General features: G+C 40.5%; 1 protein-coding gene across 3 annotated transcripts in view; it reads right to left on the reverse strand.

The window, feature by feature from the left end:
• The window catches only part of LOC121323090 (solute carrier organic anion transporter family member 2A1-like), a 47,254-nt gene extending 39,323 nt beyond the window's left edge, over window positions 1-7,931 (reverse strand). Inside the window, exons 1-2 of one of the 3 annotated variants that reach the window (XM_041263842.1) lie at window positions 7,771-7,931; window positions 2,421-2,519 (exon numbers count right to left, since the gene is read on the reverse strand). In XM_041263842.1, coding sequence (XP_041119776.1) covers window positions 2,421-2,489 — 69 coding nt within the window. In that variant the 5' untranslated portion in view covers window positions 2,490-2,519; window positions 7,771-7,931. Of the gene's footprint in view, window positions 1-2,420; window positions 2,608-7,742 lie in introns of those variants that run through there. The other 2 variants (XM_041263841.1, XM_041263843.1) reach the window with 2 other exon arrangements.
• Between the last annotated feature and the right edge of the window lie 16,251 nt (window positions 7,932-24,182).

A 24,182-nucleotide genomic window follows, 5' to 3' on the forward strand; every position in this document is an offset into this window, starting at 1 on the left:
CAAAACAAAACTCAGAAAAGCTGATTAGTGTGCTAACTTATTGCAGTCAAAAGATATGATATTTAACACATTGCAGCGCCTTTAACAGTAATAGTTTAAAAGTAGAAAGTGGCTGAAAAAATATCCTAGTATCTATTAATCAAGATACACTAGGCTTATGATCCAAGCAGAAACTTCAATAGAAAAAAATATAAAAAACAAATACCAAGTCATATTAAATGGTACAAAATTCAATATTTTGAAAAAAAATGATTATATGAAGTAGCCATTTAATAAACAGAAATATTGAGATATGTAATTTTTCATACAGGAAGGGTCTGATTTGCAGATTGGACACTGGACAGAACAGAGATAGAGCTACCGAGATGGAAAGTGGAAATCAAAGAGAGAAGATGCAGTTTCTTAGGCAGAAAAGGGACTAGATTTGCAGCAGGACTCAGCAATAAAATAGAATTTTGGAATTTGAATTGCTACTGTGTAATGTAATAACTATACTTGTGTAGAAATGGCATTACAAAGACAATTCAATTAATTCATATTTATTCTTCATAATTTATTCAGTAAAAAAAAAAGTTTTTCAAAGTAAAAGATTCTTCTCTGAATATCACTATGAGTCTCTGCATTCACTTTTAATATGATATTAGATCAAACATTGCCAAAGTGAAAATAAAAATTATTCCCTGCAGTTTGGACACTGGAAGTTATTCACAACATCTCCATACCGTCCCAGTTTAAGGGCTTAAAATGGGTCACCTTGGCATTACAGCTGTTTGTTTCTACCAACTGTGCCACTGACATAAAAAATTATATATTTTCGGATAGGGCAACTTTTCATTAAACATATGTCAGGTTTTAGAAAACAAAATCTTAATGCAACTACCTTTTAGAAAAACTAAAAGGAACAATCTCAATGTCTTGAAATGTGGTGAAAGGCTTCCATTGAAAATGTTGGACACTAAATTGAAGTTTATTTTAGTATTTCTAAGTGTAAGCATTGTTCGGGTGTGTAACAGGTATGGATGATTAATGCAACTACTCATTTCTCTAAGTTAACGGACAGTAGTGCGTTTCATAAAAATAAAAGTAAATACCCTGCCACCACTCTGTACAGTTCAGTATTAGGGTTAAACCCTAATAACCCTGCCTTTGTCAGTTTACTTATTCCTGGATCGAAACCGAAATACATGTAAATAATAACCTCTCATACACATCGACAGCAGCGGTACTAAACTGTGACATTGTCTAATTAATAAATAAGTAAAGCTCATTTTCCATAAAATAAATTGTACCGTATCAAATTAACAATACAAAAAAAAAAAAAAAAAACGCAAAGAAAAACAAAACACATGTTTGTAAATTCACATCTTAAATACAGCAACTTATGTAAATGTACTAGTAATTACACTGGTTATATGATAATTGTATTAATGGCATACTAGTGTGTATTCCTATCAGTTGTTTAAATGCATTGAATCGTCTTTGTATATACAGTAGTGTATGTTTAGAAGTCTGGCGCAGACAGAAAAAGCTCTGCCAAGGTAACCAGATGCACCACAGGCAGCCCGTGAGCAGATTTTAACGAAACAACTCCGGTCATCACATTGCACAAGAACACAGTTAATAATATAAGATTCTTGTTTTTACCATAATGATCAAACTAAGTGGTACGCAATTCAAACTACTGTACAAAATGCTCTTTGAGCTTGCTTTTCAGCACACTCTAGTCATATTGACATGGTGAAGTAGGCCATGCTTTGTAGCATGCGTTTGTTGTTGAAGTGCAGGATTAGGACGTTTACCTGTTCAAGAACAATCCCCTTCCTTAATGAGAACTGAGACGCGCTTGAAACGCAGCAACAGTGACTCTGTATCCCGCGAACGAGCAGGAAGACGTGCATTTTTCTTCATCTTATATTATTTGTAGTTATGTATTTTTTTTTTTTTTTTTTTTTTGTGTATATACACAAAAAGGTTCTAACAATTAATAAAATAATTTTTTAAATAACAACTTCACTACGGTTTTTTTCCTTATGCATCGGCGAAGGACTAATCTAAATATATTATAATATATATTATAATATACTATATATATATATATAATATATATATATTATATATATAGATATATATTATCATGTAGTCTGAACATTCAAACCTTGTGTTTATTGCTAAATATATATATATATATATATATATATATATATATATATATATATATATATATATATATATATATATTGTTTTAACACACACACACACACACACACACACCCGGTAACCGGGATGGGTCCGCTGTACACCTACATTATTGTCTATTACATTCAATTACAGTACCGTAACAAACTTTGCTAAATGAATGTTAAAAACGAATCGTGTTGTGGTGCATGAATTGCACAAGTAATTCAAAGTTTACATCCTACCTTTATGTTGCAGAAGACCGAGGGGCTTCTGGTTTTCTTTTTTTTCATTTCCTCCAGGTGCAATCCCATCTCTCACTGTGCACACAGTCCTCGGCTGGTCTGAAAAGAAATGCAGGTTACTGCACTTCGTTTTACTTGCTCCTTACTCGTAGCAGTTTCTGACTTGCTGCAGTCTGTCCCAGTCATGTATTTCAGGGGTTTTATGATGCGTTATCTATGATGTAATTAGACTCTGCCCATTCACAGGGATGGTGATAAACTTTGCAACTCCGCATTCGATGACGTCATTACACACATGATATAAGAAATCGTTCCATTCTTGCGGCGCAGGCACACGTAGTCTGAAGTTGTCTTGTCTTGTAAGTAGCTGGCTCCGTATTAAACTGAGGATTCGTGCGTATGAAAACCCTGCAAGCACAATCTGCTCACCTTTATTTCAGGAGCACGTTTTCAGTGTATTAATAAGTGGCTTACAAACACCTTCAGCAATGCTGTTCATTTGTGTTAATGGTTGGTTAGTTACTACTGTAAATAAACTGGTATTCTGTATAATTCCATATTGAAGTTAACGGCGCGATGTCCTTTACAATCGGGAACCCGGCATCATTTGTAAAATGTTGTCTGTTCATTGTGCAGACAGCTGTTAAGTGCTGAAAATCAACACGAGGCTGGTGCGTGCTCGAAACCCTAGCGTGATTAAAAGCCTATACCTTGTAAAAATGGAAAACATTGACTAACACAACTTTTTTCAACAACGCCAAAATACCCAAAATGATGCAGATATCATAAAAGCGTGCAACATTGTTTAAACAATTTGTGGCATTAGAAAAAAAGTGACGTGACAAGTTGCCATTTGCTTGTTTATAAACCCGTTTTATAGCCTATATTGTGTCGCTTTCTTTTTTCTTTGTTGATTGTGATGTGACTATGCCTTTTACTTCCTATGTTGATAACTTTGACTGTGGACAAACTTGATACAAAAGACTTAATATTTACTGAAAGCTTTAATGTTGTGAACTAGTTTATTTAATTATTTTGCGGTATGCGTGGACTGAGCAATACTCAATACTTTATAATATTGAAAAATAAGTTAAACCGCCATTGCAAGAAATATATACACCAGCATTTTAAAAAAAGGACACTACAAACAACGGGATGACACAAAGGCGTTTTTAAAAATGTCAACATTGTCTTATGTTTTCCTCAGAACAGAATCATAGAAACTAGCCATGCTGAAAAGTCTACCCCAGCGCAAACCCCGCCCCCTTTGGACGTCATGTAATGGTAAGGTAAAGTTAAACATGTAATGGTTTCCAGGAAGCTGGTTCTGCCTTCCCTGAAGCTGTCAGTGTTAGCGGCGGACTGGTGTATGAGGAAGTCAGGCTCCTTCTGCATACAGTGGGTGGGTCAGACAGCTTGCACACATTCCATTCACAAAGCATTGTGGTTGCAATAGTTTATGGCATCATCTATAAGACATTTTACACGCCCACATATGTATGTATGAGGTGTTTCTGTGCTAACTTGTAGCTCTTCCACTGAGGCTCTTCATTTCAATTTCATTTTCTTGAAAGCTGGCTTAGTGTTCAGAAATGATCATTTCTCCCTGGTTGAGAATTTCAGTCAACCTCTCACAATTCCGTTTGTAACCTCTTTCATGTGCTACACAAGAAACAGTGAGGTCAAAATGAAGCAAGGAAAGAAGAGTTTGTGAGCCAGTCAAGCTCTGTGCTTTGGTGTCAGTGCCCCAGATGAATTGAAGATGCTGTCCTGGCTAACAGAAAGGATGAGACGATGTGGAAGTCACTGGTGGCATTAACATGGCCTGAACAGAAAAGCCTGTTTTTGTTGTTTGTGCCTTGGACTGTGGAAAACACAGAGAACGACGAGGTAAAAGTAGAGTTCAACAATTGACAAGAACATAATTTTAACAGTAACAGTTGTTCCATGTCCCATAGTCCCTTGCAGCAACTACTTATATAAGTAGTGTTCGACTGCTGACCAACATGGCTTGCTGTGCCGTGCCCCAGAACGTCCAACAGAGTGCGCTGCAGTGTGTGCATAAATAAATATTCTGTAAATAAATCACATACTTTTTTCTGTTATATTTTCGGTATGAAAATTTTCCCTGTAAGACTACAGGTAGATTTAACTGCTTTTTAAAAATACAGGCTCCCCTGCTAGAAGCTCTTAAAAAACAAAAGTCAAGGTTTCCTGTTTCATATTCTATTATTAAACTTTCTAATTCTGTGTCAATTATTTCAATCACATGTCAAATAATTAAATATTAACTCAATTATATTTTTGAAAGAATGTAACAAAAATAATTAAAACAGAACATTCACCAAGTGTTTCCAGTTCAGAGACAGAATATGAAAAACACGTACCACTGTGATATACTGTACCATCAGGCTATAAAAACAAACTGACCTTTTGTCATACAATATGAAGTACAGTAGGGAGAAAGATAACCATACAAGTAACTAAAACAAATCCACTGTCTTCCACTGGTTTAGTCTGCAGGGTAGTCGTGTTTCACTGACTTCTTCACAGGTCTGCAGTGCTGAGAGTGAATAGAAACCAGACCAGGCACACAACTGCTGTTTTCGTAACAGTCAAACCCTGTGATACAAAACAGTCGGATCTACTATTGTATATACTTTGCATGACCTGTATTTCAAGGTCCTGTGCTTTTAAAATATATCCTGCTTTGTGTTCTGAAGGGTCTGAAGCTCGCATCCAATAACACTGCATATCTGTCCTGCTGTTATTAAACACGTTATTGTTTGGGTATTGGTTTGTTTCCATGACAGTTTATGTGGCTTGTCATTTTGGAATGTCTTCTTGAACTGCTAACATTTTTTTTATACAGCTTCATAATAATGGGGAGAATTGCACAGGCACCATTACACATTTTTTTTATAACAAACTGTTCTCAGAAAACACCCCATCTGATATCTACCTGATAAATACGTTGTAGCAGGGAGTGATCTGTGCTGACTCTCCTGGCGCGTTCACAGGGCTGCAGGAAGAGGGTGGCAGTCCTCCGACAACCGCCTGTGAGTCATGGCAGTGACACGGGGAGGTGGGAAAGTGGTGTGTGGACTTTCCCCCTCTCTGAATGGCTGAGAGGCGAGTCTTGGGAGATTGTTGGTCCTATAAAATAATGCTCTGCTGTTTCCTCAGGTCTGCCCTTATAGACGCGCTGAGAGTGCGGAAACGCTGGTCCCGGACCGAGAACCAGCCGGGAGAGAAAAAGAAACGAACGTGTCACATCGAGACAGTGAGGGCGTGGAACCCTTTGGCAGACCCCTTAAAAGTCTAGCGGAGCAGGGTAGGTAGCCGGCAGCGTAGGACGGAGATCCGGGTCGCACGGGCAGCGGCGACCGGGATATTGCTGCAGAGTGCAGCACCTTTTGTTTGTAGTTTTATTATTGTGTTATTTTTCCCTTGTTATTTTTTCTTCTTCTGTTTTCATTGTTATTTCTTTGAGCACCTGCAAGGCGCCGGTATTGTGTACCATCGCTTGGTATGCCCGCGGTTCTGTTTACCATCGTTGGTAAATCAGACCATGGACCCACAGCGCCATCTTAAAAATAGCACCCCAAAAATAAAACTGGGCACCTGTGCGGTGTTGCCAAATCCAACTGTCTGTCTGCTGTGTCAGTGAATTACCCACCACCCTTCCACATACGCACTTAGGTATTTATTTATTTATTTAACCGGAAAATGTACCATTTAAGACCGAGGCCTCATTTACAAAGGGGTCCTGGAAAACAATACAAAAAGACAATCACAAACTATAAACAGCACAATAAAGCATGTGTGCTCTGTATATATTGTAGAAGTATATACATCACAAAGTACAAAACAGCACAATAAAGCATGTGTGCTCTGTATATATTGTAGAAGAATATACATCACAAAGTATAAAACAGCACAATAAAGCATGTGTGCTCTGTATATATTGTAGAAGTATATACATCACAAAGTACAAAACAGCACAATAAAGCATGTGTGCTCTGTATATATTGTAGAAGAATATACAATAAGCAGCAGGGCACGGGAGGAGGCTACACATGGTTATAGAGCTGCACAAGGCTGCAGAGCGGGTCAAGGCTGCAGAGCTACACACAGTTGTAGAACTGGTCAAGGTTGCAAAGCTGCACAAGCTTTCAGAGCTGGTCAAGGCTGCAGAGCCCAGTGTTTTATCGTTTTGTTTCAGTCTTCTCCAGGACATTGATCTGTTTAAGTAGTTCTAGCCTTGTACCAATATCAGACTGCAAAGATTTCTGCCAGTAAGCAACTTTCCAAACTTAGGACACTACCGCATTATAATCAGTCTGCAGGTAATATATACAGTAGGTGGTACAATGAAGCAGTGCATCATTTCTTCCACTTACCTGGCATTCCCTGCGCACTTGTCTCGGGTGAGACAGTAGATGCAAACGTGTTCATTAAAATAGGAATTTAATAGTAATACAAAGAGTCCTTTCAAAACCAGCCACTGCTTTTGATGCCAATGCCAGAAATTGTGACATACAGCTAAACGCACTGCACAGACAGGAGTAAAACCCACAGCTCTGCCAGTCAGGCGCTGTTCTGTATGATCTAAAACATCAAGAGGGGAAAGTGAAGCCATCCTGTCATCTGTCCTCCCTGAACACCCGTGGGCACACACACACACAGTCGGAACTTACTGTAGCTATTTAGCTTTAGAGTATTATATTATAACACTCAGAGCATTTTCACACGAGCCTCTAAACAGGGCTGCATTAAACACAGAGGATGGCTTCTGGTAACTGGATGCTACAGTAATGATTTGCCACAGGATAATTCAGTATTAAATGGTTACAGAATGCACTGCAGAGTTTACAAGAAACGCATTACTTTACCAGTTGTCGGTATGGCTTCTGTATAGTTTGTTACAACACATTTCTCAATATTTTGATATTTTCTGTCAGGAGAGTGCTTGATTTTGATGTGCTGTTGTATCCACTTTTGTGGTGCATAATGCTTATATTTAATTTATATTTAACTTTCAGCAGGGGAATAGATTATTTCTCATGCACGTATTCAACAGCCAGTTTGTCAATAATAACTTGCTGTTTACCACGCATTCTCTGAGTTTATCAAAACAATAATAACAATAAACAGTGTTTTAACAGACAATAGAACACACTTAAATAATAATAACACAACACAAATACAAAATAATGCATACACACACAGACGCAGGGTGTACCCTGTCAGAGGCACACACAATGTAATAACAATGAAAAGCTCTAATTTCTTAGATAAATATAAAAGTGTAAGATTTACCCCAAGTAAAGGCCAGATTCAATCTTACATTTTTCAAGTCATAAGATGTCCAGGTAATTAGTTCTGGTGGGTTTAACAGAGATGAGTCATGCCATCCAGAGTCTCAGGAGTAATAGCTGAGACCCAGTGGAGCAGCAGGGTAATTCCTACGAGAAAGTGACCAAACCACATCAGGTGCACGCTTGAATGAAGCAACCCGATGGCATTGCGACTATACATCCTGTTGCTATTTCTTATTAATTATCACTTTCTTGGTACAGTACGTGCATTAAGTCAAACTAAGAGGTTTAGTGACATTGACAGATTATTTATCTTCATGTTCAAATATGTCTAATCTCGTTTCATGTGTAAAATAAATATTGGAGTAACCTGGAGTCATGTTTGTTTTAGAATATGAAACTTTACCCCAGTAGCTGTGTCTTTGTGGGTGCAACTTGGCACTTGTTGGAGCATTGAGAGCAACATTTATATAGTGTAATTTACTTTTGGACATCATAGTGTCCCATTGCGACAATGAAACTGCTAGAGGCAACTCTGTCTGTTCAAATCTTGCATAAATCTGCCTTGTAAAGAACAAAAACACTTTGTCTGCACTGGCATACTGTAGTTGTAACAATGAGGTATTTGATCACATTCCTTCCTCTGAAAAAGTCAAATAGAATCAGAGAAACTATCCTCAGGTGTTTAGACCTACTAACTCTAGCATTACATTACAAACATGGCTCTATCAGTAGAAATCCTGGTACATTCACAGCATGTGATTACTCAATGCTAATACCACTGATATACCTTTAGCACATTTATTTTCTTTTGTTATTTGGTAGTTTAAGCTGCGCTGAATCTTTTTGGTTTGAAGCTGCAGCTTGACTTTCGTACACAAGCCACCCCTATAATCCAAACATACTCAATCCTGGTATATTTGTTTCCGATTTGAAAAATGAAAATGTTGTTAATATAACTCAGGTAGCCCTGCAGGGCAGCCCTGTGTCTTGTCACATAAGTCATAGGAAATTAATCTGCACACAGGACAATTTTGCTAAGACCTATTTAATGGTAAAATGTAATCCCCAGGTGAAATATGTCACACTAATATTCCATTTGAGATGCATTGTGCAGTAAGTGAACACATTTTTATGTATATTGACAAAATCATGTGGTTGTTGTCAGTGTTATTTTAGTATTTTATTCCATGAAGCAATAGCCATTTGTAAAAATATAAAGGCCTAATAGGAAGGTTCTTTTCAGAAAGAATCAAGAAATCACTAGCTTAAAGAGCCTATGACATGGAATTTGACTTACCAAAAACATAAAAAATAATATTAACAGGTCTCACTTGAACATATAAATCACATTTCACATGATCATATTTCAAATCTAAAATGTTATCAGATCTTAATCTAAGTCCTAACAATAGATAAAGATAACCCGATTAAACAAATGACATAAAAACATGATACTTTTTCAAAATTTATTTACCCACAAATGATTCAACATTCACTATCCATGTGTGAAAAAGTATGTGAACCTTTAGATTCAGTAACTGGTGGCACCCCCTTGAGCAGCAGTGAATTCAACTAAGCGTTTCCTGGTCAGTCTCTCACATCGGTTTTGAGGAATTTTGGTCCATTCCTCCTTATAGAACTGCTTCAGCTCGGTGACATTTGAGGGCTTCCTTGCATGGACAGCTCGCTTCAGGTCCTGCCACAACATTTCAATGGGGTTTAGGTCCGGACTTTGACTAGGCCATTGTAACGAAGTGCCCGCCCCTGTGTGTATTTTCTGTTATATGTTGCATGTGGTGTGTTAAATGTTGGTGTACCGTTGGTACACGGGATATAAACGGGTCTGTGTAACACAAGTGTTTAAAATGTATATGTGTATTTAGGCACGAGGATTGCACAGCACTTCATGTGCAAGTAAAATGTAATATGTGAGCACAGGGAATTGCACTTTATTAACTCACGTGCAGTTGTACCGTGACTCCAATTGAATGATTGATTACACTATGTAACACAATTTTTGTTCCTGGGTAGTAAGTGTTATTTCCTAATTACTTGTGCCTCAAAAGTATAGAAAATGGCTATTATTCCCCACAAACTTTGCTTTTGTGACCAGGACAGTGATATTTTGAAATTTACCTATTTCCAATGAGAAAACGGGCGAATTTGTGTCTTTTCATTCACATAAAGTCAGAAAAAAACAACATATGAATCCAAATTAACATGTATTTATACTAAAGTAATACAAAAATGACTACAAAAGATTTAGAAGTGAGTAGTTTTTCGAGATTTACGATTATACTGTAAATCACTTTCACGAATCAGCCCCCAAATGTAGTCTCCCATCATGTTCTCGTTATACTGTCCTATGTAGCGATGTTTAAAATCCAGCATATCCTAGTGGAAGCGCTCGCCTTGCTCCTCCGAGTACACTCCCATTTTCTCTTTGAATTTATCAAGATGAGCATCAAGGATATGGACTTAAAGGGACATCCTACAGCCCATTGTGCCGTAGTTCTTCACCAGAGTCTCAACCAGCTCTATATAGTTTTTGGCTTTGTGATTGCCCAGGAAGCCCCGAACCACTGCGACAAAACTGTTCCAAGCCGCTTTCTCCTTACTAGTGAGCTTCTTGGGGAATTCATTGCACTCCAGGATCTTCTTTATCTGTGGTCCGACGAAGACATCAGCTTTGACCTTTGCCTCAGACAGCTTAGGGAAGAAGTCTTGAAGGTACTTGAAGGCTGCCGACTCCTTATCTAGAGCTCTGACAAATTGCTTCATAAGGCCCAATTTGATGTGCAGTGGTGGCATCAGCACTTCCAGGGGTCCACCAGTGGCTCCCACTTGACGTTGTTCCTCCCCACAGAGAACTCGGTCCGCTGTGGCCAGTCCCGCCTATGGTAGTGTCCCTGCTGTCCCAAAGGCAAAGATAGCAGGGAAACTTGGTAAAACCGCCTTGGAGACCCATCAGGAATGCCACCATTGCAGCCTCTTGATGCCATCTCAGAAAAATGCAGATATGTATCCAGTTACGCAGCTGGAACTAAACTGAACTGGTGGCCTTAAGGCCCCTGTATTTATACTACTATTTATATTACTGGAAATTTCTAGAAGTTACTCCAAGTTTACTCAACACTGAATCTATCTGGAATGTTCTGGAAAATAGGCAAATTTCAAAATATCACTGTCCTGGTCACAAAAGCAAAGTTTGTGGGGAATAATAGCCATTTTCTATACTTTTGAGGCATAAGCAATTAGGAAATAACACTTACTACCCAGGAACCAAAAAAAAAAAAAAATTGTTACATGGTGTTATCAGTTGAGTCTTGGTACAGCTGCATAAAGCAACATGTTTTCACTCACTCGGGGTTGTGTGTTCGGTGAGTGGAGAACGGGATTGGAGACGGAGGAAATAATAAGTATAATAATAATGATAACGTAAAGTAAAAGAAGCTCACCGTGTTTTGTTTGGTCCATTTTGTTTGTCTGTTTATTTTGGAGAATATGCCATGTCCTGTTTTTTGTATTGTTACAACCGTATATTTTCTGTCTGTTTGTTTATTTATTAAATGCTGAGCGAAAGCATTCGCTCAGCTCCACCAAACTCCACCTCTTGTTGTTTTATTTCCTGGCTCTGGTCTGACACCACCCACTCCGGCCATCTTTGTGACAGCCATTTTAAAAGGCAGAATTTCTTCTTCTGCAGCCATTCTTTGGTAGATCTGCTTGTATGTTTAGGATCATTGTCTTGCTGCATGACCCACTTTCAGTTCAGCTTCAGCTCACGGACAGATGGCCTGACATTCTTCTCTGGAATCTTTTGATACAAAGCAAAGTTCATGGTTGTGTCAATGATGGCAAGCTGTCCAGGTCCTGAGGCAGCAAAGCAGCCCCAAACCATCACACTTCCACCACCATGCTTGACGGTTGGGATGAGGTTCTTCTATTTGAACGCAGTGTTTGGTTTTTGCCAAACATAGCATTTCTCATTGAGGCCAAAGTTCTACCTTTGACTCGTCTGTCCAGAGAACATTGTTCCAGAAGTCTTGTGGATCATCTATGTGCTCTTTGGCGAACTTTTTAGAGAGTACTGGTTTCCTTCTGGTTATCCTTCTACGAACACCATTCTTGTTCAGTCTTTTTTTGATAGTTGAGTCATGAACACTCACATTAGCCAAAGCGAGAGTGGCCTGCAGATCCTTGGATTTTACTCTGGGGTTCTTCGTCACTTCTTTAATGATTTTCCGGTTTGTTCTTGGAGAGATTTTGGTAGGACGACCGCTCCTGGGTACAGTTACTGTGGTCTTTAACTTTCTCCATTTGTAGACTGACAGTGGATTGTTGGAGCCCAAAATGCTTAGAAATGGTTTTGTAACCCTTTCTAGACTGATGAGCATCAATAACTGTTTTTCTGAGGTCCTCAGAGATTTCTTTTGATTGTGGCTTGATGTGTTTCCACACATGGTTGGTGAAGAACAAACTCACAAAGTTTCTGATCTTTATATAGGATGGGCCTCCCAAACTCACCCCTGATGATCTACCTAATTCTTTAAACACCTGATTCTAATTATGCCCTTAATTGAGCTATAAAACCAGGGGTTCACTTACTTTTTCACATACCCTGAATCTTATGTTACACCTCAACACCACTCCATTGTAGAGTCAATGATGCACCTCCACACCACTCCCTTATAGTCAATGTTACACCTCCACACCACTCCCTCATAGTCAAAGTTGCACCTTCACACCGCTCCCTCGTAGAGTCAATGTTGCAACGTCACACCACTCCCTCATAGAATCAGTGTTACAACTCCACACCGCTCCCTCGTAGAGTCAATGTTGCACCTCCACGTCGCTCCCTCATATGTCTCGGTGCTATGTGTAGCACAAAAACCAGACTGAAACTTCTCGAATATACCATTAAGAGTTAAAAATGTTTGTACTTGAATTGCAACAGCTCTCTCTAGAACCTTATCTAAGAATGGTAGGTTGGAGATTGGCCTATAGTTATTGAGGACTTGGGATCCAAATTCAGTTTCTTTTTTTTTTTTTTACTTTCTTTTTCTTTTTAAATTTAGAGTAACCAAGTATTATTTGTATTTATTTTCCCCCAATTGTCCTCACCCAATTACGTTTTTTCTCCTCACCGCAGCAGGTCCCCACACAGCACAGATGTTCTGAGGGCGTCATTAGTTTCAGTACATGGTATTTCTGTTGTTCACTGCGTGCTGAGTTTGTTATGAGACAGTGCATATTTGTAGAAGTATTTATTATTATTTACTTATTTGTTTTGACCCCGTCACAGTAGGTTATAGTGCAGTCGTGTAGGTTCTATTTACTGCAGGGCTGTCCAAAGTTCACTCATCCAATCGTGTTCTAAAGTGTTCCATTGAACCAATTAAACCATCATCTAGACCCTGAAGTTGTTAATTATATCATCTTACCTGTTAAACCTGGAGTGGAATGGCCTTCCAGAACTGGGATTGGATACCCCTGATTTACTGGGTCCATGGTTTATCAGCCCAATAGACTGCAAATAATTGATAAACTATGACCAATTCACTATAAACAAGGAAACTCAAAATAAATATGTACTGTAATATAACACCTAAGTAAAATTTTAAATGACAAGTGTTGAGCCCTAGAAATAGACAGGTGTTGACAGGTGTTGAGCACTAGAAGTCGCCTAAAAGTGAATATCCTTACAATAGTTCAAATAGCTAAAACGTGTATGCTTTCTTTATTATTATGCTAGTTTGGTTGCATTTGCTAACAGCAATCTGTTGCTTATTCGCCCTAAACGCTTCTCTGCCACAATCAATCTCTTCAGCAATGTTAGTTTATTATTGAACAGAGAACATTAGTTCAGAGATTGTAGATTATACCAAAGTTTCCTTACACTGTGTTGTATGTGCTCCATGTGTTGCCATTGCTGGTAGTGTCACGTGAGCTGTTCAGTGTGTTGATATATAAATAAATCCTGTTTGCCTGCAGAGCGTATCAACTTCAACCTCAGCGAATGCACGCACCCACATGGCAGATGGCTACTCTGTCACAAGCATTAATACCTTGTATCTTTCTAAACTGCTGCCCCTCCACCCTCTCTGTCACCCCTCTGATCACTATTTAATCTATTTTTCTGTATTTACAGTATAATCGTAAATCTCGAAAAACTACTCACTTCTAAATCTTTTGTAGTCATTTTTGTATTACTTTAGTATAAATACATGTTAATTTGGATTCATATGTTGTTTTTTTTTCTGACTTTATGTGAACGAAAAGATACACATTTGCCCGTTCTCCCATTGGAAATAGTGATATTTTGAAATATCACTGTCCTGGTCACAAAAGCAAAGTTTGTGAAAAAAAAAAAAAAAATTGTTACACGGTGATCAGCTGAACTACTGGCACCATGATGGTTGAAATCTCATGTGAAATTTTCCTTGAACACGTTCAAAACACGAAAACGCCAAAGTCGTGGGTTTAAAATTTGAAATGTGTTCTTCTGTAATTTCTGACTCATTCGCTTCTGTTGGAAAACATGGATTGAGAATTGATTAGCAGTTTGCTACACATGTGGACTGGCAGAGCTATACTGGTGTTCTTTTCTGAAAAGAGACTAATATTGCAGATAGCAGACTGTTTGGTTCAAATTGCATGTACTGCTAACAATTGATAGAGCCCTTGCGTCTACAAGCTTCTTGCCCAGCATTGACTGCAAGCTATAACAGCGCTGTGGACCAAAAGGGGCCAGGCTCTAAAGACTTTTGGAATGCCCAACAGGGACTACCGTTGGACCCAAAGGTTCTCAGGGAGAATAAGAGATTATGCCACTGGACTCAAAGGGTCCCAAGCAATACGGAGAAATAGGAACAAGGAAGATGACAAAAACTGGATGTTTAGACCTTTTGGGGCACCTGGAGTCTGAAGAGGAGTTCAGAGGTCGTCACACTAGACTACACACACAGACACACACACTAAATTAAATACATATAGTATATGGTAACAGAATAATCTGTTGTACCTTTGCTATTGGTTAAGTGTCAGAGAAAGAGGAGGTGGACCATCTGTACAGAGGGGTATTTAATGTCATGCAAAAATTGTAAGGACGAGTAATCTGTTTGTCCTGTACCTGGGACCAGACTCCCTGCATATTTCAATAAACCTAACAACTGATTGAAGAAAAGGTGACGACCAACAGATAGGTATGGGATAGTCCTGCCCTTCGGGTAGATATCACTGAGCTCTCTATATCAGGGCTGCCGAAAGGCCTCTTCCTGGGATGACGCACTCGGTCCCGCTTACCGAAGGGGTTAAGGCCCTGCCGGTGTGTGGTCTTGCTAGAGACCCGGCGTGCCCGAACCCTCAATGCTGGGTGATGGAGATGCATCTGAAGCGAGCTTACGCAACAGAAGCACAGGCAGCTCGGTTAACGAATACGGCGAGTGTGCTTACCGCATATCTGGACAGTGTACTGTGTGAGGCCCAGCTCCCTGAGCCGGTGGTCTCCGTGTTACGTCTCCTGTCCAGTACGCTGCTGCAGGTCTCCAGTCTCCAAGAGCGAGCCCTTGGCCGGAGTCTAGCCAGCTTGGTGGTGGCTCGTAGACAGCTGTGGCTGACACAAGCCAGGGGCCCTGATGCGGATAAGGTTGCGCTACTTGACGTGCCCAAATCCCCAGGGCACACTTTTGGGTCAGCTGTGGAGGAGATAATACAAATGTCTCAGCGGGAACAGGAAGCGTCCAATCAGGTGGCCACGTTGCTCCCTCCCAGTGTGTCTGCATGACGTGGGTGGAGCCGCTGGCGAGCTCCCCAGACTCAAACTGTTACTAGAACAGTCCCAATTCCTACAGTTCTGCTGGGTAACCTAAGGCATCGCCTTCAGGGCATGTCAGCAGGTAACCGAGCCCAACCGACAAGCAGAGGGAACGCAGGTCATGGTCAGTCCACAAAACCGCGTCAGAGGAGGCGTTTTCAGGGCCAGCACCCTAAACAGTCTCTCCAAACTGCCCAGCTCCAGCCTCAGCAGCCCGGCCAGGGCCCCTGAAGGCAGACCTAATCTACATTAATGATTTAGATTCTGGTATAGTAAGCAAACTTGTTAAATTTGTAAACGACACAAAAGTAGGAGGAGTGGCAAACACTGTTGTAGCAGCAAAGGTCATTCAAAATTATCTAGACAAGATTCAGAACTGGGCAGACACATGGCAAAAGACATTTAATAGAGAAAAGCGTAAAGTACTGCACGCAGGAATGTGGCAAAGTGGTTTGTAGTGCTCCGGTGTATAAGTGATTTGAGGTGCTCCAACAAAGGAAAAACACAAAGTTTACTGGTCAGGTTTCTTTTAATGCCCTTTAAACCGGGTTTTAAATAATAAAGCTGGGTCTACCCAGCAATGGGTATTACCAGCTACAAAACAAAGGGGTTGTAGTCCCGAAATAATAAACACAAAAAACACATCTCCAAACTGGGTACTCTGGTGCAGGTGCGGTGCTCTGAGTGCTGGTGCTCGTGTGCGTTCAGGTCCGGGCTTCTCGCTGCAGCTCCAGCTTCGTATCAGCTGTCTGGCAAAACAAACACAACCCTTCTCAATGAAACCACACTTCATTCAAGGTTCCGTCCTTGTCTCCTCCCATTAACCACAACAAAGGAGCCGATTACGGCGTCACGTCCCCCTAAAGTACCCTAAACCCCGCCCCCTCCGATAGCTAGTTCAGTCACGTCTCCTCCAATTCATGACTGAAACTTCACTCACCGTACTAGGGCGATGACTCCAGGTACCGTAACGCCGCCCTCTTCCTGAATGGCCGGCTCCCGACTGTCCCTGGGATGAACTGCCCAACCATTCAGTAGGAAGCCCGCAGCTCCTGTTGTACAGTGCCCTCAACGGTCGAGAGGGAGATTGTTGATTCGGATTCATTCACTCTCCGTCACAAGGAATTCAAAATATACATTATAAATATCTATGAAGGAATCTATGAAAAAGACCTAGGAGTTTTTGTTGACTCAGAAATGGCTTCATCTAGACAATGTGGGGAAGCTATAAAAAAGGCTAACAAGATGCTCGGATACATTATGAAAAGTGTTGAATTTAAATCAAGGGAAGTAATGTTAAAAAAAGATATTGCTGCTCTAGAAAGAGTGCAAAGAAGAGCGACCAGAATTATTCCGGGCTTAAAAGGCATGTCATGTGCAGACAGGCTAAAAGAATTGAATCTGTTCAGTCTTGAACAAAGAAGACTACGTGGCGACCTAATTCAAGCATTCAAAATTCTAAAAGGCATTGACAGTGTCGACCCAAAGGACTTTTTCAGCCTGAAAAAAGAAACAAAAGGACCAGGGGTCACAAATGGAGTTTAGACAAAGGGGCATTCAGAAAAGAAAATAGGAGGGACTTTTTTACACAGAGAATTGTGAGGGTCTGGAATCAACTCCCCAGTAATGTTGTTGAAGCTGACACCCTGGGATCCTTCAAGAAGCTGCTTGATGAGATTCTGGGATCAATAAGCTACTAACAACCAAACGAGCAAGATGGGCCGCATCGCCTCCTCTCGTTTGTAAACTTTCTTATGTTCTTATGACCCCATTTTCGGCACAACAGCTGCAGTACTGGCGCGCTTGCACCTCAGACTCCTGGGTGCTCGCCACTGTGCAAAATGGCTGTGCACTACAGTTCCGCTTGGGACCTCCTCCCTTTCAAGGTGTCACAAATACTTTAGTGACAGACCCTCTACAAGCCTTCAGAAAGCCTTGGTACTTCGTGTAGTAGACCCCATCTCCCAATAAGAGGGCTACTACTCAAGGTACTTTCTGGTACCCAAGAAAGAAGCCTCCTTTCGACCCATCTTAGATTTGAGGCTCCTGAACGGGTTCTAAAAAGAAAGGAGGTTCCGAATGCTGACGCACCGTCACATCCTCCAGTCTGTCCGACCAGGTGACTGGTTCACCACTGTGGACTTGTGGGATGCATATTTTCATGTTCCCATTCATCCAGAGCACAGAAAGTACCTGTGCTTTTCCTTTCTAGGAAGCGTGTACGAGTTTGCTATGCTGCCATTGAACCTCTCCCTGGCTCTGTGTGCATTTTCAAAGTGCATGGACGCTATCCTGGCTCCCCTGTGGCTGCAGGGTATCAGAGTAATAAACTCTCGACAACTGGTTAATCTGTTCCCAGTCGTGAGAGGGTGCACTGGCCCATACGCCAGTTGTGACAGAACACCTGGTCAGGCTGGGCCTCACCATAAACGATGCAAAGAGTCGGCTTACACCAGTACAGTGCACCATGTACCTGGGGCTTTGGCTGGGCTCTTCTACGATGCGTGCATACCTGTTGCAGTTATCCAGGTTTGCCTCTCTGTTTCAACAGGGATCGCAGGTCACCCTCAGATTGTACCGCAAACTAATGGATCTGGCTGAGATGGCTGCGGCCGTCATTCAGCTGGGTTTGCTTTGCGTGCGCCCTCTACAAGCATGGCTCAATGCGTTTCACCTCAATGCCAAATGCAACAGACACCTTCGGCTGACTGTGTCTTATGCATGCTCAGCAGCCCTACGCTGGTGGAGGATTCCCTCTCACCTGTGCAAAAGTGTGCAAATGGATGTAGTCCTGAACCACTAAGTGGTGACAGCAGACACGTCCATCCTGGGTCTGGGAAGGCAGAGGAGTACGCAGATCCTGGTCGGACCGCTGGATATCTCTGCACATAAACATATTGTAGTTGCATGTGGTGTTCCTTGCTCTCCACCACTTCCTCCCAGCGCTGAGCAGCACACATGTGCTGATCCTTTCAGACAGCACAACAGATGTGGCGTATGTCCCCGGGGTTGCATCGCATAGCTTTCAAGCTACTGATATGGACTCAAAGGAATCTGCTGTCCCTGCAGGCGATGCATATTCCCGGCGCAGTGAATTGGGCAGCGGACCTCCTCTCCAGGTGCGGCCCATATCCGTTGGAGTGGCAACTCCACCTTCAGGTGGTGGAGTGCATTTGGGAACAGTTTGGGAAGGTGCAGGTCGATCTCTTCACTTCGGCAGAAATGACGCATTGCCCCCTGTGGTACTTTCTCCACCGCTTAGGCGGTCCACTCGCCGTAGACGCCCTAGCGCACGAATGGCCCAAAGTGATTTTGTAAGCCCCCCCTCCCATACCGCTGCTCCCGGCTTTTCTAGAAAAAGTCTGGTTGGGGAAGGCGTCAGTTCTCCTAATGGCACCCAAGTAGCCCAGGAGAATATGGTTTTTGACCCTGTGCCAGCTGTTGCATGGCCAGTCCTGGGAGTACTTCATATGGATCTCCGCAGTCAAGTGAAAGGCTCTCTTTGGCATCCAGAACCAGGCAGGTTCCAGTTATGGTTTAGTCCCCAGAAAGGGACCCCATTGGCTAGCCCTAGGGCTATCAGACACAGTTGTGGGAGTGATGCAGAGCATTAGGGCAGACTCCACTAGGTCATTGTATACCTGTAAGTGGAAATATTTTCAAACTTGGTGTCTGGTTCGGAACCATGACCCCATTACTTGCCCTGTGCCAGTCATGAACTGTTCAATGCTGGAAGATCGCCTTCCACCTTGAAGGTGTATTTAACAGCTATCTCTTCTTGCCATGCCCACGTAGATTCTATGTCTCCGGGTGCGCATTTTTTGGCTACTAGTTTCCTTAAAGGTGCACGGCGATTACGCCCTCCTAGGAAGACTGTTCTCCCCAAATGGAGCCTTAATATTGTACTAGAGGCTGTCACTTAGGCCCTGTTTGAGCCTTTACACTGCATAGAGCTGAAGTATCTGTCTATGAAGACAGCCTTCCTCTTGGCGATCACCTCCGCTAAGCGGAGGCGCTGTCTGTGCACAGCTCTTGCACACGTATTTGGGACGATGGCAGCAGGGTGTCGCTGCGCACCAACCCCGCTTTCCTCCTCAGGGTAATTACAGCCTTCCACATTAACCAATCTGTGGAACTGGAGTCTTTTCATCCCCCTCCGTTTGCTTCTATGGAGGAAGAGATATTAAAATTTCCTCTGACCAGTGCGGGCATTGAGACAAGAGCTCTGCGTAGCACATAGTACAAGAGCTCTGCGTCATTCTGACCAGCTCTTTCTGTCACGGGACATGGACCTTTGGACAGCCCTTCTCTAGGCAGCGTCTGTCACACTGGATTGTGGACACAGTCTCGACCGCGTATGATGGTACTGGCTTGCCCCCTCCGGGTAGGGTAGCCACACACTCCACTAGAGGGTTGGCTACAGTACAGTACATCTTGGGCCCTTTTCAAGGGTGCCTCAATGTCTGATATTTGTACTGTAGGTAGCTGGGCTACGCCGCATACTTTGTCATTTTTTACTGTATCAATGTGGTAGACCCTGCATTGTCTTCTGCAGTCCTTGATGGTGTAAATTCACACTGCTAACCCTTGGGTTAGACAGTATTGTGCGTCCCTCCCTCGCGATGGCTTTGGTATAGGTTATCACATATCTATCTGGTGGTGGTCGTCTTTGAATTGAAAGGGAACGTTAGGTTACATACTGTAACCATGGTTCCCTGAAAGAGAAGACCACCACCACCCACTTCAGTCGCCCTCACGGGTTTGATGGAAAAATGAGGAGGATCTTCCTGTGAATGACGGTTTTATTCCCTCGGTAGGCAGGACCGAGTGCGTCATCCCAGGAAGGGGCCTTTCGGCAGCTCTGGTACAGAAAGCTCAGTAACACCTAGCCGAAGGACAGGAATATCCCATACCTATCTGGTCGTTTTCTCTTAACCAGGGTTACGGTAGGTAACCTAATGTTGTACTTACAATATAAATGACAGTAATACAAGTATAATTGATACAGACAAATATAATAACCAGAATACTGTAACACTTAGTGCAGTGATGGGTTTTTATCAATAAGCAGATACATGAATGCACTCAAGTTATTATTAAAGCTGGGACTGTCACAGATGTCAAGGATACCATGTTTTTATGTCTGTTTTTTGTTTTTTAAATGCCAGTGACTTGCAATATATAAGTGGTTTTTGTTGACGTCTGACTCGCTTACCAATGTGACTTGTGTAAATGTACGATGCGGGTGCTCCATAAAGCCAGGAAACCTCTGAATGTACAACATGCTGTATAGAAATAATGTGTGAATAAAAAATAAACAAACACTGAACTTTTACGAGGACAGAACAAAAAAGCTGAATTGTTGTTAAACTTTATTTTCAAAAGGTATGCAAAATCTGCATTGCTGTATTTATTTTTATTACCTTGAATTTCATTTGTGCTGTCCTGTAATGCCAGTGTCCTGGGGAATAAGTAGACCGGGAAACGTGCATCGCTTTTTACAATATACAGGGGAGGTTCCACTGTTTCTAAGGTTTACTCATACTAGGACTACATCTTGGGAATTAGTAGAGCGAGCTCAGGGAATGAGTTGATTGGATATATTAACTAAAAATAAATCATTTAAAATGAACTTTGTAAGTGTCATGTATATGTCTGTTTAATAAAAGTTATAGCAACTTGAGATGTTTTTGTAACATATTTAACATCTAAGCTGTGGTTTTACTAACTTAGGCCACGACACACTGCAATCACTGAAGCTTTTTTTCCCAACCTAGGTACATAGGCTGCATGACAAAACTCCTGTTACTATTCAAACAAATAACGAAGCGCGTTTACTAAATCAGCTATCTGTTTGATGTCTTTTTTTTTTGATGTTCGTTTCGTCTTTGTAAACTGGATTGTTAATGCTAAGCCTACTGACAAAACAGACCATGCAGTCCTACATAATATTGTATGTCATTAGAATATATTACTAAAACATTTGAATTAAAATTCAAGTTTGACACCATTTTGACGTTTAAAACCTTTTAATATACAGTAAATATATCTTTGTGCATCAATTGTATCCAATTAACAAAAACATTTTTACAGGCAGAAAAAAGCTGTCAAGCGTTTAACACTAGGCCTAGTATAAAGAGAGACCTAAGTTACAGTATAACTGGAAACTTTGCATCACACATATTTTAAAGACCAAAAATAAATAAATAAAAAAGAAAGTGGTGTGTGAACACATTACCATATGATCTGGCAAAATAAAATAACCAGATAGAAAATGCTGATTCATAGTTAATTTCCCCTTTAATCAAACTGCTGCTGCACCTTCCTTTTGCCTTACTTTATGAAAAAGGTTTAGTTGCAGAAATATACCAGATAACTGCAACCTTGTTGTAAGTTAACAGAAAGGTTGCAAAGAAGATTCTGGTTTATATGTTAGCAGGAAGGTAGCAGAAACTGTCCTGAGCCTGGACAAGGCAACAGCTGCTCCGAGTTTCAGCTTGTTTGTTATCAGAAAAACACACGCGGCTGTGTTTCCCCAATGTCCTCTGTTTTCTGATTAAAGCAATTCAAGATGCAATTTCTCCTTTCTGCTTCGAAACTGCTCTGTACTTTTCCACGCTGTACTTCTCCCACTCGCTGTCGCTGGGAAGACGACAGCGACTTTAATGTAAATAATTGGAATAATTTCTAAAATATTTCCTTTAATTTAATTTGTAGACTAATTTTGTTTCAATTATTATTTGTACACTCATTTTGTTTCAATTATTAACATTTTCACGCAGAAAAAAAAATATGGCAAGACGAACAAAATACATGGCAGATGAAAGTAAGTATCTTAAAATAAAAATAGGCTGTAATAATCTTCGAGTGTTTTGTAGTTTGAACCCACAATGTAAACCGACACTTTAATTTATATTAAGTGTTGTGGATAGTTGTCCGTTTTAACGCAGATGGGCTCACGGAGGTGGTAAAAGCCACAGACGTCGAAGAGGGGGAGACAGGTGAAGATGCTATGGAGAAGAGAAGAGCTGAAGGTGATTCCTGCCTTGCTCCATTGGGGAAAGATAAACGTCTAGCTACATATGTAATATGATACATGTTTTACATATTAAGAAGTATGAAAAAGAACGTTTTTAAAGCTAAAATGTAAAGAATTATTTGGTCTATTTTTACCCGTCAGATAACAGGGTTGGCGATTTAAATGAAACTTTGACTATACTTTTTTCATTGTGTAAAAAAAAAAAAAAAAAAAAAAACAGTAAACCCCATCCCTATTTTAAGTGATATCAAACTTCTGATCATTCTGCGTGTAGACAAGACCACTGGTGCAATACCTAGTTCAATGTGAAAGGGGATTTTCGTATTTATGCACATTACAATGTAATTAACATGACATGTGCGATGCAGTACTGATGTGAATAATGTAATAGTGGCTGTGATACCTCAATGATAAATCATTTCCTCTATGTGTTCATTTAGATTAGGAGTGCTTTATTTGTATATGTAACTGTTCACAAATTACTATTTGAAAGACTAAGAACATTTAAAAATTAAAATAATGTGTTCTTGTTTTCCTGTTCTTTAATAGATGACAAAGAAAGGGCTCTGTCAATGAAAATAAGACTAGAGAAGTCTAGAATAAATGAAAACAGTGGTTAGTATGCATTTTAAATGGCAAATAAAAACCATTAAAGTATAATTAAGTAAAAATTAAATCCTGAAAAGTTAATACACATGTAATTTTACTTGTTGTTTGTTGGTCTTTGTCTAGGTGAAGGGAAATCTCTAAAAAGAAAAACTGATCTGCAAGATATGAGAATTATGCTTTAAAATACATGTAAAGTGTAACTGCTGTTTAACTTTTCTTTTTTTTTAATGCATCAGTTTAGTGTATCCCCCTGCTTTTCATTTTTTGTATTTTTGTTTTTTATTTTTCATATTATAGCATAGGTGCCTGTCAAGGTAGTAAAGTGGTGCAAACATAAATGTTTAGAACAACAAAAAATAGTCAGCCGATCAGGGTTTGTTAGTTTCTTAAAAGACCATAACCCGACAATACAAAATGCTGATTGATTTGAATGTTAGTTTATTTGGTTCTAATTCACTTTTTGACTTGTTTGACAGGAATTCAAATCTGCCAAAAAAATGGTTTTAAATTTCAGAAACAAAACAGCACAAAACTTGGCAAAGCAATTATTTGCACAGAATGATGCACAAGACCCTCCAGCCGCACCAAATAGCCCGTTCATCACTTCTGCTATACAGCATTCCTTATAGTAGTATTCATTTTAAAAGCTTCCCTGCTCCCCCACAATTGATTACTCAACTGATCACTTCTCAACACAGCAACACACCACCCCTAATAATAGTTTTTGTCCACTACGTAATTATAATGTTCCCTCAACTTTTAATTACCAAAATAAACCCTCAGAATCCCCTAACTTTTTTACATGCCCCCCCCCACAAGCTCATTTTTTACATGCCCCCCCTCCCCCCTCCTTTTTCCAACAGCTGGAGAATAAGGAATTGTGTTGTCATTGCACAATTAATACAAACAAAATCATGTTTAATGGAAGATAATTCCCTTCGTAAAAATGAAAATAAAAAATTAAAACTGAGGCT

The sequence above is a fragment of the Polyodon spathula genome, chromosome 11 (assembly GCF_017654505.1).
Source record: "Polyodon spathula isolate WHYD16114869_AA chromosome 11, ASM1765450v1, whole genome shotgun sequence".
Classification (NCBI taxonomy): Eukaryota; Metazoa; Chordata; class Actinopteri; order Acipenseriformes; family Polyodontidae; genus Polyodon; species Polyodon spathula.